The following is a 16834-nucleotide window of genomic DNA, read 5'->3' as shown; positions in this document are numbered from 1 at the left end:
ACAAGGGAGGGAAAGGAATTTTAATGGCAGTCATGCATTTTATTCCACAGACTAAGTCTTCCAATGTTGAGTCCCCTATCAATGAAATAGCTGGGACCCAATTTGAGCTTTATTTTGTGGTAAATAGAATGGTTAGGAGCAAATAAATACAAGACAATTGAATCTGTCAGAGAGCAAAATTGTTCTGAATTGTTATGAGATGGTTACTGTCATCCTGGGCTTTCTATTGAACAGAAATAACACAGTGAATGCTATTCTTTCCCTCTCAAAAATGTTTTCCTTGCTTTCTGGGTTCTTTGTGAGGCTTTTCTAGGATTGCACACTCTACCCTATTAGGAGCTCTAGAAAGTCTTATGTCGTTCGGGCTAGACATGCAATGTGATTTTGTGGTCTAGGAGCAGACTTGTAACTCAGCTTCAAGTCTGGGGGATCTTCTGCCAAATGCAGGGAGAGGGGAATCTCATTTTCAGGTGCTTGGGACTGAGACACATGAGAAAAATTCTTGCAAGAGCAATACTGGCTACACCTTTGCTGCCCATCCCCCTATCTTCCCTGAGAAGAGCGAGGCTGTGGGCCCCCAGAGCCCCACACGGTCTGCGTACACCTCCCTCTGGGCTGTGTGCAGGCCCGTTGAGCTGGCAAATCCGGCAGCCCCAATGATAGGAAGGAACCCGGGGCCTTACATTCGCTGAGCCACTTGTTGGGGTCCAGCATCAGATACTGTTTGGTGATCTCCAGCTCCTTCATCAGCCACTCGTACTTGGCCCGGACCTCGGCGATTCTCTGCTGGCGATGTTCCAGAATTTTCAGTTTCGCGTTGAAGCACGTGACCTCCTAGAAGGCAGAGGAGGAGTGGAGTTGTGTGGAGAGAGGGAGAAGAGGCCCCCCAGCTCGAATGCAGGCCACCTCTTGGAGATGGGAATGCTCCATGCGCAGTCAGCGATGAGGGAGCTGGGAGGGACTGGGTTCTCCCAGCCATGTTTGCGCCTTTTGCCCGAGTCCGCTCAGCCAGCCACAGGGTAGGACTATCGTGGGCATGTCTTACATTGAGGAGCCTGGGGTTCCAGGCTGGAGCCAGACAAGCTCCCAGAACTGGCAGCTCCCCCAGCGGTTGAGCCGGAAGGCCACAGCCCAAGAGCTGGGGCAGAGCCACTGACTCCCCTCCCCGCCCCAGGACCCTGCAAGGAAGTCTCCGCAGGTCTGAGCGTGCCACTCAGGACGCTGCTCCAGCACCTGCCTGAGGGCTGGGGCCGGGGGAGGGGGGGGCTGCCACCGTGTGGGGAAGAGACAGCTCACCTTGCTGCTGCCCGCACGTCGCCGCTGTAGCCGCTCTACGTCATCAATTTCATATACTTTGATCTCAAAAGGTTCCCCGAGGCCCCTCTGGGTGCTGCGCAAGGGGCCGTCCACCCAGCGGACCCCAGTGCTGCTGACGGGCTTTCTTACAGGGGAGGGGGTATCAAGGGACAGTGCCGGGATGAGCCTCCGTCTCTGAGAACCTGAGGAGGGAATGAAGCCCAAAGTTTATCTTTTTGAATTTCAGTCTTTTAAAATGAACATATTTTCTGATGTGCGTGCTGGGACCCTGATAGGCACCCCAGGGTCTGTGGCAGGGCTGACTGTGAAACATGCCAATGCCCTGCCATGCACCTCAACAGTTACTCCCTTAATCTGGCTTCACCTCCAAAAGCTCACCAACTCCCTGCCTTCCCTTTAAAGCCACCTCCAATCTCCACCCATGAACCACATGTGTGCAGGCACACGCACACACGCACCCCAAAACACACGGTCTAGACCCGTCGGCCATACTGGCCCCACCCTCAGCATGACTGTGTGTTACCATGGAATTCAAGAGATGCTTGTGTTCTGGGAAAAGGGGTCCTAGTATTTGGTATTATAGGAATAGTTGTAAAACACATTGCTTTTTTGCTTATAGCGACAGCCAACACTGTGAGAAGCACTGATTATGTGCCAGACCCTATTCAACACGCTTGACACCCTGTGACAGATGGCTAGCTGTCCCCGATACCCACTCTCTGATTCCTCCGTGAAGGGGAGAGAACAGGAGAAGGGTGCACAGCTGCCAGGATGGGGACCATGCCCCTGGGACATGCACCTCAAGCTCCCACTGATGGGGCATCAGCAGAAGTGCTGTGCGTAGCTACTAGACAGCATCCTTAAAGGCTGGGGGGGTCTATCATCCCCCTCTTCCTGTCCCCTCTGTCCTTGATGAAATATGACGCCTGCTTCAGGAGGTGAAGATCAGCAACAACACAAAAAGGACACAGGAGAGGCCTAGACTCCGGGCACCCTCGAGACTTTGACACGATCGCCTACACAGATCTTTTTTAGGGACTTCATTTTTCTCGAGCAGATCTGGGGTCACAGCTCCGTGGAGAGGCAGGGACAAAACAAGAACCTATCTGGCCAAGAACCGAGGTGGATGCCCCACCGCCGATGACAATCCGTACTCTAGCTGCCCCGCAGGGGAGGTGTAAGTCGGCCTGGGCTTACATCATCTACAGTCATTACATCCGACAAGAACACCCCCTTGGTGGGTTAATCTCACCCTGTTGCCCGCAGGCCATGCTCCTGCTGCCCGGGCTTGTATTCCCCTCAGTGCCTCAGCCCACAAGGGCCTCCACCCCCTCTGCCCTAACCTCCTACGAGGCTCGGTTGCAGTGCTTCCCAGCAGACTGCTGTCACGTTGGGCCTGCCCCGCGTCTGAACGCTTCCCACACTTATGCCTCATGACCCCACTCGGGACTCAGCACTTTACCTCGGTCACCGTTCTGCTCCATGCTTCTCCTGCTTTGTCTCCAATTAGATGACAAACTTCTTAAAGTGGCCTTGTCTTCGATGCTGCCCGCCCCTCCCCACCATGCTCGAACCTTGTGTGTCAGCGAGCTCTAAGAGCACAGAAGAGGGGGATGGATCAAGATTTAATAAAAGAAATCCCATGGACTATGGATCATCTTATGGAAAGGAAGTCATATGACCACCAACGTTCTTTACGTTACCTGCATTGTTCCCTACGATGTGAACACCAGAGAGACAGTGTTGGTGTTCTACCAACCCCCTCATTTTACTTTTATGTGAGCCCAGAGAGGGTAGTTATTCCCTGAAGGCCACAGCCCAAGAGCCCAAGTCTCCTGCTCTCCAGCTCAGTCTTCTCACTACACCACACTCTGGCGAATTCCATGCACTTTCCACCAACATGGGTCTCCAGGAATGGGACCCATAAGGTGAGCTTAATGACATTTGGTTGTTTCTCATGCTACACACTCCAAAGCACTCAGAGGTCAAGGTTATCCTCCTTGTGATCTATTTCTAGTTCGTTTTTCAACCAAATCATTACAATTTTCCAATTCAAAAGCAATCTCGGATAAAAGATAACTGCCCGTCTCCTCTGCAGTTTCAAACATCTCTAGGAATTGTACAATCCAGCCATCTAGCTAGGAATTTCCTTTGAGGAGTTTTATGGCTTCTTAAAGAAGTTGCTTTTGATTTATGCTGATCATGTCTGATAGCTAGCATTTCTCTTAATAATCACCATAAATAAGCGAGACAAGGTCACCTAACCTGAAAGGAGCTTATCTCCACTGCCACGTCCATCATGGGGCCCTGGATCCCCGGCACCTGCTGACAGACATCTGATTCTCCTGGTGTTCTGTGTTAAACCTATCTCTGGCCCCTAGCCTGGTGCTTCAGTCCTACACTGTGTCCTCCAATAGCCTCACCCAACAAGAGAGCCTCCGAGGACAGACTTTATGGAGGGAGACAGCACCAGGCACGGGCAGGTGCAGAGCCTGCTGGCCGCTATCAGCTCAGCTGTTTTATAGAGCTCTGTACCCCAGCACAATGGCCAAGCCCAAAACTGCGAGTCTCGAAGAAAGACGAACAGAGATTAAAGAACAGACCAGACTGATCGAAAGGAGGCTCTCACAAGAGTGTGGGAAAGCATGCTAACCCCCTGACACACGTGAGCACACAGCTGACATCACAATGATCTGGATTCCGGAGAACAAATGGGGCAGGTGCTAGCAACAAGGCTGATCAACCAAGTCCTAGGAAGACCAGATTCCCCCCACCCCCACCCCTGCAGACTCTGGCTCAGATACACTTTCTTGCTAGTTTTAGTGACTAATATCAATATGTCTTAATGCCCCCGGCCCTGAAAATAGGGCCCAGCTGCTGTCACGGTATCCTGAATAGCTTTTCATTCTGCACTTGTCTTAAGTGGGCACCGCTCCCAGGTCCTTGATGGGGCTCTGAGGGCTGAGGGCCCGGGGTGGGCTCTACTAAAGTGGGTCAGAGCCTGAAGCACACACCGTCTGGGAGATCGGGTCGGCTGACAGCCACGACTCCCAAACACACTTGGAGTACAACATGCTCACTCACACGCTTTGTGGTCTGTGAGGGGGTGGGCAGGTGGGGAGAGCTACACCACAGCATCTAGAATTACAAGGTTGACTTCTTTGAGGCAGACAAACGGTTTATGGTGTGCATTATGTTCGGGTTGGAACATTCCAGAGCTTGTGCTTGCCTGTGTTAGGAGAAACCCCATGGTCGAGAGAGAAAGCCCGTGGGGCAGTTGCCGGAGCAGCTGCAGGAAAGGGCAGACCCCACTTCGAGGACTCACCCCATTTTTTACTTCTTGATGAGCCCATAGCACCACTGTTCTGTAGGGCCATGGTTTCCGAGGGCCCCATGGAAGGGCCATAGACGGCAAAGGCCAGGCTGGGGGGCAGGACCCCATGCCCCCCTCACGTTGGCCAAGTCACAGACTGCATGCAGGGCTCTGCGTCAGATGGCCTCATTAAAAAATGTGTCCTTCACTCAAGAACAAGGAGGGGAAGTTTCTGTGGAAGCCCCTGAAGAGTAGAGCTGAATCGGGGGATTCCTCAGTAGCTCACATTGTCCTCGTTCCTTCTGTTTCTCTGTCCAGGCCTCTCTCTGCGCCGTTTCCCTTCACCTGTCCCATGGCTACAGGGCCACCAGCTCTGACCTGGGTCCTCCTCACCCATCATAAGTTCCTGTCCCCTGTAACCCCAAACTCCAGTTCAGAAGTCAGTGGCCTTTATCACCTCATTAGAGTCTTTGGACTCTTTACTTGCCTTTTGATAGGAAATTCCTGGAGATGGAAGATGTTCTCTTGAGAGCATGCATTTTGGGCAGCAGGGTGCTCCGGTGTACCACGTTAGTGTGCTGTGTGTGTGTGTGTGCATCGTGCTGGTGCACTGTGTGTGCATCGTGCTGGTGTAGAGTGTGTGTGTGTGTGTGTGTGTGTCGTGCTAGTGCAGTGTGTGTGTGGGGGGAATCATGTTGGTGCAGTGTGTGTGTGCGTTGTGCTGACGCACTGTGTGTGTGCGTCGTGCTGGTGCAGTGTGTGTGTCGTGCTGGTGCAGTGTGTGCACATCGTGCTGGTGCAGTGTGTGTGTGTCCGTCGTGCTGGTGCACTGTGTGCATCATGCTGGTGCAGTGTGTGTGGGCGTCGTGCTGGTGCAGTGTGTGTGTGGGTCATGCTGGTGCAGTGTGTGTATCGTGCTGGTGCACTGTGTGTGGGGGGGAATGGTGCTGGTGCACTGTGTGTGTGTGCATCGTGCTGGTGCAGTGTGTGTGCGTCGTGTTGGTGCAGTGTGTGTGTGTCATGCTGGTGCAGTGTGTGTGCGTCGTGTTGGTGCACTGTGTGTGTGTGCGTCGTGCTGGTGCAGTGTGTGTGTGCATCGTGCTGGTGCACTGTGGGGGGGGATCGTGCTGGTGCACTGTGTGTATCGTGCTGGTGCACTGTGTGTGTATCGTGCTGGTGCAATGTGTGGGGGGATCGTGCTGGTGCAGTGTGTGTGTGCGTCGTGCTGGTGCACCGTGTGTGTGTGCGTCGTGCTGGTGCACTGTGTTAGGGGGATCGTGCTGGTGCACCGTGTGTGCATGCACATGAGTGCAGAGGCTGGGGCACATTGCAGGCGCCACGGGGGCGTGCATATGCGACTGTGTACGAGTGTGCTTGGGGGACATGCAGGAAGGGCCTCTCCACCACACAGCCCATGAGACCAGCGTGCTCCATGCCACCGTGGGAGGGCGGCCATGGGGTCTCGGGGGGACAGGAGCCCCGCTTTTGGCATTGGCAACTGCCATGCTGCGACGCTAGTGACGGTAACCCGATCCTTAGGAAAGCGCTGCGCGGCGGTACAGCCACTCCCCGAACGGTACTCAGGCCCCCAGGGCTCGGGGTGCGGGGACGTCTGGAGGGCCGGGCGCCTACCTGAGTTGGAGCGCTTCTTTGGGGCTTTGAGGCTGCGGCAGCGGCCGCCCACGGAGCTGCTGTTGTCGCTCGTGGAGTCATGCGCAGACGAGGCGCTGCCGGTGGCCTCGCTGTCGCGTAGAACGCTCTCGTAGCCGCTGCTGCCGCCGCTGTGGTAGAACAGGGCCGTCTTGCCCATGGCAGGCGGCAGCTCGCCGCTCAGCACGCTGCTGTTGTCGCTGCCGTGGCCGCTGCTGCAGCGGTGTGGCCGGCGCGGCGGCGTCACCTTGCTGTAGGGCGAGGGCAGCGGGGGCGCGGCCGGTCGCTCCTCGCCCGTCGCCCCCGCGCGCCCGTCGGCGCCCCGTGCGCCCGCGCCGCCCTGCAGCAGCTCCGAGATACGCCCGTTGACGGCGCGCAGCGGCAGCTTGCAGGCGGGCCCGGCGCCCCGGCTGCGGCTCAGGGACTGCGTGGACCAGGACGTGGGCTTCGCGCTGGCCGCCAGGCCCGGGCTCTGGCCCACCGACTGCGGCAGGGACTTGGTGGAGAAGCTGAGCGTCTTGGTGGTGGCGGTGGCCAGGCTTCGCGCTTTGGGGCTGGCCAGCAGGAGCTTGCTCACGGCCGAGATCTTGCACGGGCCGGCCTTGGGCGAAGGGGCGGCGGAGGCGGAGGCAGGGGGCGGCGCGGGGCCCGGGGCGGTGGGCGAGGCCCCGGCGGTGCCGCCGCCGCGGCCCGGGCTCCTGCCCGCGCGGGGCATCGTGCTGTCCTTGGCCGCGTGCGCCCGCCAGCTGCCCGCGCACAGGCTCTCGGCCCTCTCCAGCGAGAGGCACTCGTAGTGGCTGACCGTGGCCCGGCCCAGGGAGTTGGTCCTGCTGGCCAGCTGCTCCAGCTTAGCACTGAAGAGCCTGCTGCTGCTGGCCTCCTTCAGCCTGCCGCCGGCCTCGTCCGGGAACGCGGCCAGGAAGGGTGCTGGGGGGTGCGAGGGGTGCGAGGGGCTGCCGGTGCTGCTGCTGCAGGCGCTGTGCTGGGGGCTGGCCCGGTTCCTCTGGTCCAGGCTGGACTTGCGGACCGGCGGCAGAGGGGGCGTCCCTTTGGGCCGAGCCAGGACTCCGTGCTTGGGCGAGGCCACCTTCCTCTCCGGGGTCACCTTGCAGGGTGCTGCGCCCAGCCCGTTGCTCTCCGCGGCACAGTGGTAGAACAGGCTGCCCAGTTCCTCCTGTCTGCTGGCCTTCTGGAAAGCCCTGGGCAGGCTGCTGGACTTGAGGCTCCTGTTGAGGTGCACAGGGCTCTGGGCCGCCGCACCGGGCAGGGCCATCTCACAGCCATCCACCACCCTCCTGAAGGTGTCGCTCCCTGGCGAGGCGGACACCTCACCACTGCTGCTGCTCAGCCTGTCCCCAGGGCTGGCCTTCCTGTCCTGTTCTGCCCTGGCCTCGGGCTTCGGGGGGCCTGTGGCAGCCTCACACCCAGTCCCCTCTTCACTGGGATAGGCACTCTCTTTTTTGACCTCCTCTTCTCGTTTTAGCCAAGGGTCCTCAAATTTCATCTCTGTCTTTGCACCAGTCTCCCTGCTGTCCTGGGACTGGGCTGCTCTGGGCCCTGAGCTGACGGTGGGGGCGATGGACGCCTCGGGCTCTTGGACGGGCCGCGGGCTCATGGCGATGCAGGGGTAGACTGTAATGTTGGTCTTCATGGGGATGTAGCCCTCGCAGCCACCCAGATTTGCCGTGTTGGAGATGGTGACCATGGCCTTGCCCAGCGTGGAGATCTTGCAGCCTTTGATGGGGGCCGCCTTGTTGAAAGAGTCTTCGCCCACGTCAGACAAGATGAGCAAATTGTCGGGGCCCGCCTTGGGCTTCTCCCGGCACACCACGGCGCTGTTCTGGATGCTGCCGCCGAGCTCCAAGGCCGGGGGCTCTGCCATGGCCTCCCCGTGCCCGAAGCACGTCTGGGCTATGAAACTGTGGCAGGACTGCTCGCCATCGCTGCCGGCGCTCATCTCACTCAGCCAGGAGCTAATGGACGAACGTCTGCTCCCGGCCTCACAGGGCTTCTCGTCCAGGGTCAGCTTCGGGAGGGGCAGGAACTGCGTGATGCTGACCTCAGAGACAGGCGCCACGCTGGAGTAGCACTCCAGGTCCTCGCTGATGCTGCCGATGATGCTGACGGGCCGGGAGCCCGAGGCCAGGGCCTGCACGGAGCAGTCGCTGTTGAAGCTGATGATGCTGGTGGGGCGGCCACCGCCCAGGACCCCGCTGATGGTCAGCTCCTCCACCAGCGTGAACACCAGCTCGTCCTCACCATTTAGCTCCAGCGGCTGCTGCACCGTCACCAGTGTGGTGCTGAGGATCTCCTTCTTAGAATCCGGGGAAGTCGCTGCCTGAGGCTCGTCCTCGCCAGGGCTTTCGGGGAACCCCTCGCCCCCAGCAGACATGGATTTCTTCAAGACCTGGGGGCTCATTCCGACCGGGGGGGTGCGCACCTCAGGCTGCAGCAGGGACTCGCTGGAGACCAGGCCGGAACCCTTGCTCAGCGGAGGCAGGGGGGCAGGAGAAGGCAGAACGCCCTTCTGGGTGTAGACTTTGCATCTCTGGGAGGGAGAGCTGGTCGGCTTGTACTCCGAGGTCTTGGACAGGCTGGCGATGCCCAGCCGCGGGGAGCCCATCGGCCTGGGCTTGCCTTCCACAAAGCCGCAGGAGTTCAGGCTTTCTCTGCTGCTCTGGAGGCTGGCTGCGCTGTGCTCGCTGCTGCTGCCCGGGATGCTCCTGGGCGAGGCAGGGCTGGGGCTGCTGGGTGGCGCCGGGCCGGGGGCCGGGCTGGGCGAGTGATTTCTCTGCATCTTGGAGGCGGGAGGGTCGGTGCCTTCTCTGTCGGTGGACTGGCCGTCGGACCCGTTATCCTCCCTGTCAGACTCACAGAGTGGGCTTGCCCTGGCCGCCTGGCCTAAGGGGGCACTCTTGCTGGCCTGCTCTGCCCCAAACTGGGCAGGCAGCTCTTCGAAAGGAAACCGACTAGGCTCTTCGCTGCCATCAATGCAGCCCAGCCTCTCCTGCAGCTCGGCAAACGTGTTGCACTTCAAGCAGTCCCTTTCTGATTTGCTGGCCGCGGCCCCGCCGGCCTCTGCGGGCCGGCTGTCGCCCCGGACCTTCTGCAGGGCCGGCACGATGGGGACGAAGTCAGGGGGGCCCTCGTTGTCTGTGAGCTCCTTGTCCGACAGGGCCGTGCCATTGGGCCCGATGTAGATGACCGTGTCACAGGACTGTTCACTGCTGGAGGAGTAGTCGGGCTCACTGGACAGCTGAGGGATGGGGAAGTCCGGGTCCACCGCGGCCCTGGCCTGGAAGGGTCGCAGCTGGGTGGGCCTGCGCATCCGGCCTTCTTCACAGGAGCTCTCCCCGCCGGAGGAGCTCGACGTGTACTGTGGGTGAGAGAGGAGGGAGGTCAGCAGGGGCAGCTCTCCCAAGATGCAACCCCCCGCCTCTGCGAGCCCACAAGTGGACTCCGGGCAGGCCCCCCAGGCCGCCCCAGTTGGCCTCCCTGCGTTGGGCCATTTCTCATGGTGCAGCAGGCTGGAGTGCCCCAGCCTTGCACACCATAGCCTCTTGTGGGAAGAGGAGCCCCTGTGTGGCCCATCGGGCACAGAGCCTGCTCAGGAAAGGAGGTGACCAGCCCAGGCCCCATCCGACCTCTGAAAGGGTCACATTCTTGTCACGCCACCACTGTCCTGGCTTTGCCTCTGAGAACACAAGCTGGTCGTTTCCAACAGACCCTGGGCCTCAGCCAGAGACACGGAGTTCACACGGCAAAACCCAGGAGCCCAGAAACGATTCCCAGAAATGCCAGGGAAGCAGGGCCGTGCACGCAGAAAGCTGACAACCCCCTGTGGGCTCAACTGCTTGAAGGACACGGTTCTGACCTACATGGGACCAAGGCGGGGAGAGAGACAGGGAATATTTCTCATCTGTGGCCAGTTCTTCGTCACAAAGGAGTAGCAGTCCATCCAAACTGCCTAAAAGTGGGCCGAGCGCTCCTGGGTAGGGATCCGGACTGGATGACCGGCCGCTGTCAGGGGAATGGGACATCGCCGCCTGATAGCTCTCCCGCCCTGAGTGGCCGCCAGACGGCGTGGGCAGCCCCGCACACCCCTGCCCCTGGGGCTGGGGGCTCACGGTCGGGCTCCGAAAGTGCCTTCCTCCGCTGCACCTCCTAGGAGCTCCTTACCTTCGTTTTCTTTTTCTTCATCCTCAAGACCCTCGAGGCGATCTGGATGGTGGACAGGGTTTCAGCGTAGCTGCCAGCGGCAGCCGAGATGTGCGCGATCATGGTGGTGCGGCAGTTCACGTTCCCCAGGGACTCCCGCAGCAGCATGGTGAGCTTGCTCTCTCTGCCGGACAAAGTGAATTAGGGCTGCATTAGTGGGCCAGGCCTCACTCTGGCTGTCAGGGTGGGACGTCGGGCCTCTGCGTGGCTCTTGTTGTTGTGGGCCACGGGGTTTATTTTTCCCCGTTGTTTTTAAATGGCATACTAATGAGCATTGTTTTTTAGCATGGGGCTATTTGTAGCTGGCAGCTGAGCTAGGGCTCCAACCCCAAGGATGGACTCCATGCAAAACATCTCCCTGGGCCCTGCTGTCCCGCTGTCTGGTAATCCTGTGTGTCTGCACGCACACAGGACATTGCATGTAACGGGACCTGGGGATAGGAACGAGAGGAAGGAGCAGGACGGAACAGCTCTGTGGCTAGTGATCGGCGGGCCGTCTGCGCACACGGCCCTTCTCTGCAAGTGACCACATGCCAGCGGTCCCCACAGGGGAAAGCAGCCTGCCAGCCATGAACTTGCGTGGAAGATCTGTGTGTTTGTAACGTACGCCGTTTGTTTGCACAGAGTTGCAGGTGCTTTATTACCGTTGTCTCTCACTCTCGTATTTGTACACAGCGGGAATGCAGGAGGTGTATGTATTCCTGATCACAAGTGGGGCAACGCAGACACCGCCCCAAGCAGTCAGCCAGCCAGCCACGGAACGTGGAGCTTTCTAGAAAGCCCTCCTCTGGAGACTCTGCAGGTGCCCTGTAGGGCCGGGGCCCTGAGTGGTGATAATGAGGCCCGGGAGTTCACAGATGGTGTTTCCAAGCTCTTCAAAAACTGACCTGGAGGAATGAGTCCTGTTTTTCCATTCCTACCCTCGTCCCAGCGTTCTCCCTGCCTTGCTCTTTTTTTTTTTTTTTAAGATTTATTTATTTATTTGAGAGAGTGAGAATGAGAGAGAGAGTACATGAGACGGGGGAGGATTAGAGGGAGAAGCAGGCTCCTTGCTGAGCAGGGAGCCCAGTGTGGGACTCGATCCCGGGACTCCGGGATCATGACCTGAGCCGAAGGCAGCCACTTAACCAACTGAGCCACCCAGACGCCCCCCCCCACCCCCCGCCTTGCTCTTAAAGGCTTCTGCTTACATCATCATCAGTGCTCATCCCCTCAACTGCTTCCAGATGTCATTTCCACCCCGGAGCCTTCCCTGATCCCGAGGGCAGAGGCAGCCTCTGTGTTTCCCGTGCCCTGCGTGCACAGCTCTGTGTCGTGTTCATGACGCCAGGTGCAAGGGTCCTGTCTTCACGCCCGCATCCCCACCAGGCTGTCCGCCAGCCACCTCCTCAGAGCTCCCTGGAGAGGGGCCTACCAGCTTGGCAGGCCGGCTGTGAGAGGCAGGCTGCTGTCAGCAGAGATTAGGCCTCGGACATAGGGAAACCAACTCACACGTGACCTGCATCAGGCCTTCAGGGAGGAAGACCCCGGTGGACAAGCCATCGTTTGCCTTTCCACCTGGAACCAATTAAGGCATCAGTTGGGGAGGCCGGGCCTTGCTGTGGCTCAGGTCCTGGGCAATTTAAAAAATATAATAGGGTTTCCCTGCAAGAGAAGTTATCAGTGATAAAAGTCATGCAAGGCGAGTGTTCTGGACGGACTGTTTATGTCCCTCAAATTCGTAGGTTGAAACCTAGCCCCCAGAGTTACGCCATTAGGAGGTGGACCTTCGGGAGGGGACCGGTCGTGAGGGTGGCGCCCTCATGAATGGGAATGGGGCTCTAATGAGGGAACTTGTAGGCGCTCCCTCACCCCTGTCGCAAGAAGGTGGCTGTCTGTGAACCAGGAAAGTTCTCTCACGGGACTCGAGATCTGCCGGTGCCTCGTTGGACTTCTCCAGAACAGAGAGAAATAAAGATTTGTGGTTTCAGCGCCCCCCCACCAGTTCCCCCTTCCGTGGTATTCTGTTCTAGCCGCCTTAATGGATGAGGACAGGTAAGGGGGGTGTGCCGGAAGATCCAGGCCTAGTGGGCAACACTTCCCTTCCAGCAGGCACGTCAGGGACACCACCAGCGCTGATGGCCGGACGGGAAATCCAGTCCCACCCCCGACAGACACGTTGAGCTGCGACATAGCATCAGGGCGGGTCCCAGGCTTTGTTTTCCCCGTGTCTTCAAGTGGAAGACAGATCCTGTTAGGGTGAAGTTGTGATCCTTTCAGTCCATTCGTTCTTACTGTTCGTGGTGGTCATGTTTGTCTAAGTCTCTGTGAACGCTGAAGTCGTGAACACTGCCCAGGACAGCACCCAGCAACGCGTCAGTACGTAACCCTGTTCCAGGTGTTCCTGGTTAAAGTCACCTGATTTAATACACCTTTCTTACAAATTATAAATTATATGCACCCTTTGTAATAGAACACTAGCTGAGAAGGGTTTAACATTTTTCTGACTCTGGGTAATATGAACATAAACTTCTTTGGCTTTTAGCCTCATGAGGTTGTCCGCTGTGGGTTTTTTTTTTTTTTTAAGATTTTATTTATTTATTTGACAGAGAGACACAGTGAGAGCAGGAACACAAGCAGGGGGAGTGGGAGAGGGAGAAGCAGGCTTCCCGCGGAGCAGGGAGCCCGACGGGGGGCTCAATCCCAGGACCCTGGGATCATGACCTGAGCCGAAGGCAGATGCTTAACGACTGAGCCACCCAGGAGCCCGCTTTTTAAAAAAAGAATTTTATCAGTCCTCTTATGGATCCACAAATATAGCCATTTTCCCCATAGCTTCGTCACACACTTTAGAGGTTACCTTATACTTTCCAGAGCAGCCTGATGTATAGATCAGTGAATCCCCTCTTCCTTTTTCTGGATGAAGCATCTTGTTGATTCATTAGCATTGAACTCATGCCAACAACACTGGTCATACCTGAACCAAGCTTCTCCAACATATATATTTTCTCTGTACAGCACATCCTAGCCTTCTTGCACCAAGGAACACGGACACCCCCACAGCACTGTGCTGGGGGCCAGTAAAACCACCAGCAAAAAGCATGCAAATACAAACAACATGGCACTAAATAACCCTGCAAAGGGCCCTGGTTTACAGGAAGAGAGGCAAAACAAGGAGGCAGAGTGTTGGCTTGCCCACCTCAGCTGGGAACGTGTGCATCGAGCCACTCAAAGGTTTGGGCACTACACATGTCTGCAAATGACTGTAAACACACTGCTAGCATTGAATTCGCAAATATGGAATCCACAAGTGACAAGGGTCGACGAGGCTTTGAAATCTCTCATGTAATGCTTGTTAATCAGGTGAACGCTGCTGAGGACACACTCTGCTCACTTCTCGGTGTGGCCATGTGTGAAGAATTCTCAGGCAAAGGGGCCAGAATCAACAGACAGAACGTTGTCACACCAAACTGTCTGCCTGGTGCATTTCCACCTGATTCCCCATTCATGAGTCAATCACAGGACGATTTTTTTTTCAAGTCCACATTGTTGGAAGAAGCCAGGGCATGTGTGTTGCTTGGCAACCGGCATTTTAGCTCTCCTCGAGGAAAGCCAGTAAAACCGCGAGCAAGACTCCTTCACACGGGCCTCTCTAGACTCTCAAACATCTCCTTATGGGAATGAAAAATGGTGGCTATAAAGCTTTGGGTTTTTTCCACCTTGTGATGATCTTTTAACTTGGAACAAAGACAGTTAAGTTGGGGAGGGAAGGTGAAAGAAGGGGCAAGGTACTAAAGGCTGAAAACTGTAGACTTCACTCAGTGTCTTTGGTAGGAAAATAAAGATTCAAAAGAGTTTCTAGGGCAAAAGCCAGCAGAGATTTGGTCCGCGCCTCTGCATCAAGGCTGAGGCAAGAGGAAGAGAAGCTCGCAGGTGCGGAACTAGCAGCCCCCAAGCCCCAGGGCCAGGCTGGAGGAGGGATTTAGGGGCTCGGGGGCTACGTGGGAGGCATCATGGCTGGACAGGACAGCTGGGGCAGGAGGGGACCAGTGATAGCAGAGGCGGCGGGTCTGGGGAAGGACCACGCCCCCCTTTGAAGCAGCCACGTTCCATGCACACATACTCATTCTACCTCCCTCCCACTCCAAACGGCACACATCTTTTAAAAATTTGGGGAAAATGTCTTGTTTTTTCAAACAAGTTGGCTTTTTCTTAGACACAGCAAGAACAGGATCATGAACAAATGTTCATAGTGATAATGCTAAAATTAGAGCATGATGAGCATGTACATGGGCTGACAAACCAGGACTTGCTGGCCAAAGCCGGACCACCACCTGCTTTTATAAATAAAGCTTTATTGGAACACAGCCATGCCTATTAACATACTGGCTCTGTCTGCTTTGGTGCTACAACAGCAGAGCTGAGTGGTTACAACAGAGCCTGTGTGGCCCACAAAGCCACAAATGTCTCCTATTACGGAAACATCCTTTACGGAAAAAAGGTGTTTGTTTTGTTTTGTTTTTGTTGTTGTTTTTGCCCTGTGTCCTAGAGTAATGACATAGCATGGTTTCATCCCAGACACAGCGCCAAAGAGTCACCAACCAGAGCACAAAGGTGGGTGGTGATTTCCTTGCTATTCAATCATCTCTTGCTGAACAGAAACTGGCAGAGGAGCAAATCCTGAGCTTTAGAAATCACTCGAGCACCAGGACACAGCTACGGGCAACTGCCCAGATCACCTCCTATCGCACACAGAAGCAAAGCCTGTCCTTCCAAAGGGGCTGTGAGGCTGCGCATACTCATTCACTCACGTCAGCAGCGGCTCATTCAAGAAGTGCATAGTGAGCATGGGCTGACTGGATGCAAGGTGCAGGGACTGGGCAGGGACAGGGCAGGGAGGAGGGACAAGGTCGTAATCATGGAGCCGGCTACCCAGCAAGGCACACACATAATGACATTTGTTAACGCCAATGGCACAACATCTAACACTGCATGTGATAAGCAAAGACCCCCCTCCGAGGCTGAGAGCTGTCCCCCATCGTCACCGTAACTCCCTGACTTCTAGACACACCCTCACCTCCATGGTGACAGCACAGTCTGTCTCCTGGGCTTGGTTCTCCTATGTGGCTGACATTTATCTGCCCCAAACACCCCACAAAACTCTAAATGCCTTTTGGAAAGGGTGGTTTGGAATCTGCAGCGCGTTGTTTGCGGACCCTCAGGGGAGGAAACCCTCCCAAGCCCTCCCAGATGGCGAGACCGTTCGGGGTTCTGCTGAAACACAAGCTGTCCGTGTCACATGGTGGTGCCAGCCAGGTCACTGCACACGAAGAAGGCCATTTCTTTCATGAGCAGCACGAAGTAGCCTTCTTTTCCAGAAAGGCGGTGATAGAACCCTGGAGGTACCAAGTGGGGCATCTGTGAACCAAGTCCTTGTGAAGGAGACAGGTGGTGAGCTCTGAATCACCATGTTGGGCAGCTTGCCCACAGCCCCCCGGGGCGCCCTCCCTTTGGCTCTGCTTCTCACGAGCGAGTCTGTAGATGTCCACTGTAGATGTCAATTTGTAATAATTCTCAATATGATGTGGAAAGAAAGGAGCTTCATTAATCCAGAAAACTAAGCTCCAGAACAATTTGCAAGAGAAAACCTCCTATGGGCGGCTAGAACCACAGCAGACCTATAAACCCCAAACTCAGGCACATGGGCACCCACCCCGCATGCACACAGGCAGGCTCTTCTTTAGAATCAGGAGAGTGTTTTTCTACAAGTGCTGCACCATCAGTATCCAAGAATGGAAACCACATGCGCAGAATTCTGGGAGGCATCAGATATCCCAGATCACGGTAACAATATTTCAATGCCAAGAAAACATTGGCATCCCTCGAGTTCTTAAGGATATGGCCCTGGAGCCACACTGCATTCTAGAAACCATCCCGTTTTCTACCCGTGTTACCCGGAAACTGCCAAAATGTGCTGTAGAGCCTGAGACAGGCAGCTTGACGTGCTGGGCGAGAGTGGCTAGGTCTCAAGTCAGCCACGAGAGTTCTGACCCCGCAGCCCTGCCCCCAGGCCCCAGGCCCCTGCATCCACGCACCGACCACCAGGAGAGAGAAGAGTGAAAAGGAAGCAGGGCGGAATGGAAAGGAAGAGGTAGGTTAATGTCATGAACTTGACCTAGTTTTGGCCCCTCAACTGGTGCTCTATGCACTCTCTCCTGCTGCCTCCTTCCTATTCACGCCCCACTGGTCTGTGAACAGCTTTTCCTGCTGTCACCCAAGGGGTCACCAGTGACTCTTGATGCCAGCCCAAGTACTGGGGACCAGGGTCCCCCTGGATGAGGGCAGTTCTCGTCCTGT

General features: G+C 56.5%; 1 protein-coding gene across 1 annotated transcript in view; it reads right to left on the bottom strand.

Annotated features, from left to right (window-relative positions):
* KIF26B (kinesin family member 26B) overlaps positions 1–16834 on the bottom strand; it is a 432841-nt gene that overhangs the window by 9875 nt on the left and 406132 nt on the right. Inside the window, exons 11-14 of the mRNA XM_028111484.2 lie at positions 10460–10622; positions 6263–9656; positions 1297–1499; positions 684–834 (exon numbers count right to left, since the gene is read on the bottom strand). Of these exons, the coding sequence (XP_027967285.2) occupies positions 684–834; positions 1297–1499; positions 6263–9656; positions 10460–10622 (3911 nt within the window). The remainder of the gene's footprint in view (positions 1–683; positions 835–1296; positions 1500–6262; positions 9657–10459; positions 10623–16834) is intronic.

This window comes from Eumetopias jubatus, unplaced genomic scaffold (genome assembly GCF_037043125.1).
Source record: "Eumetopias jubatus isolate StellerSeaLion01/CBP00866 unplaced genomic scaffold, mEumJub1_p1.0 scaffold_12, whole genome shotgun sequence".
NCBI lineage: Eukaryota > Metazoa > Chordata > Mammalia > Carnivora > Otariidae > Eumetopias > Eumetopias jubatus.
The sequence above is the reverse complement of the archived record's forward strand: the minus strand, read 5'-3'. Positions and strand labels throughout refer to the sequence as shown.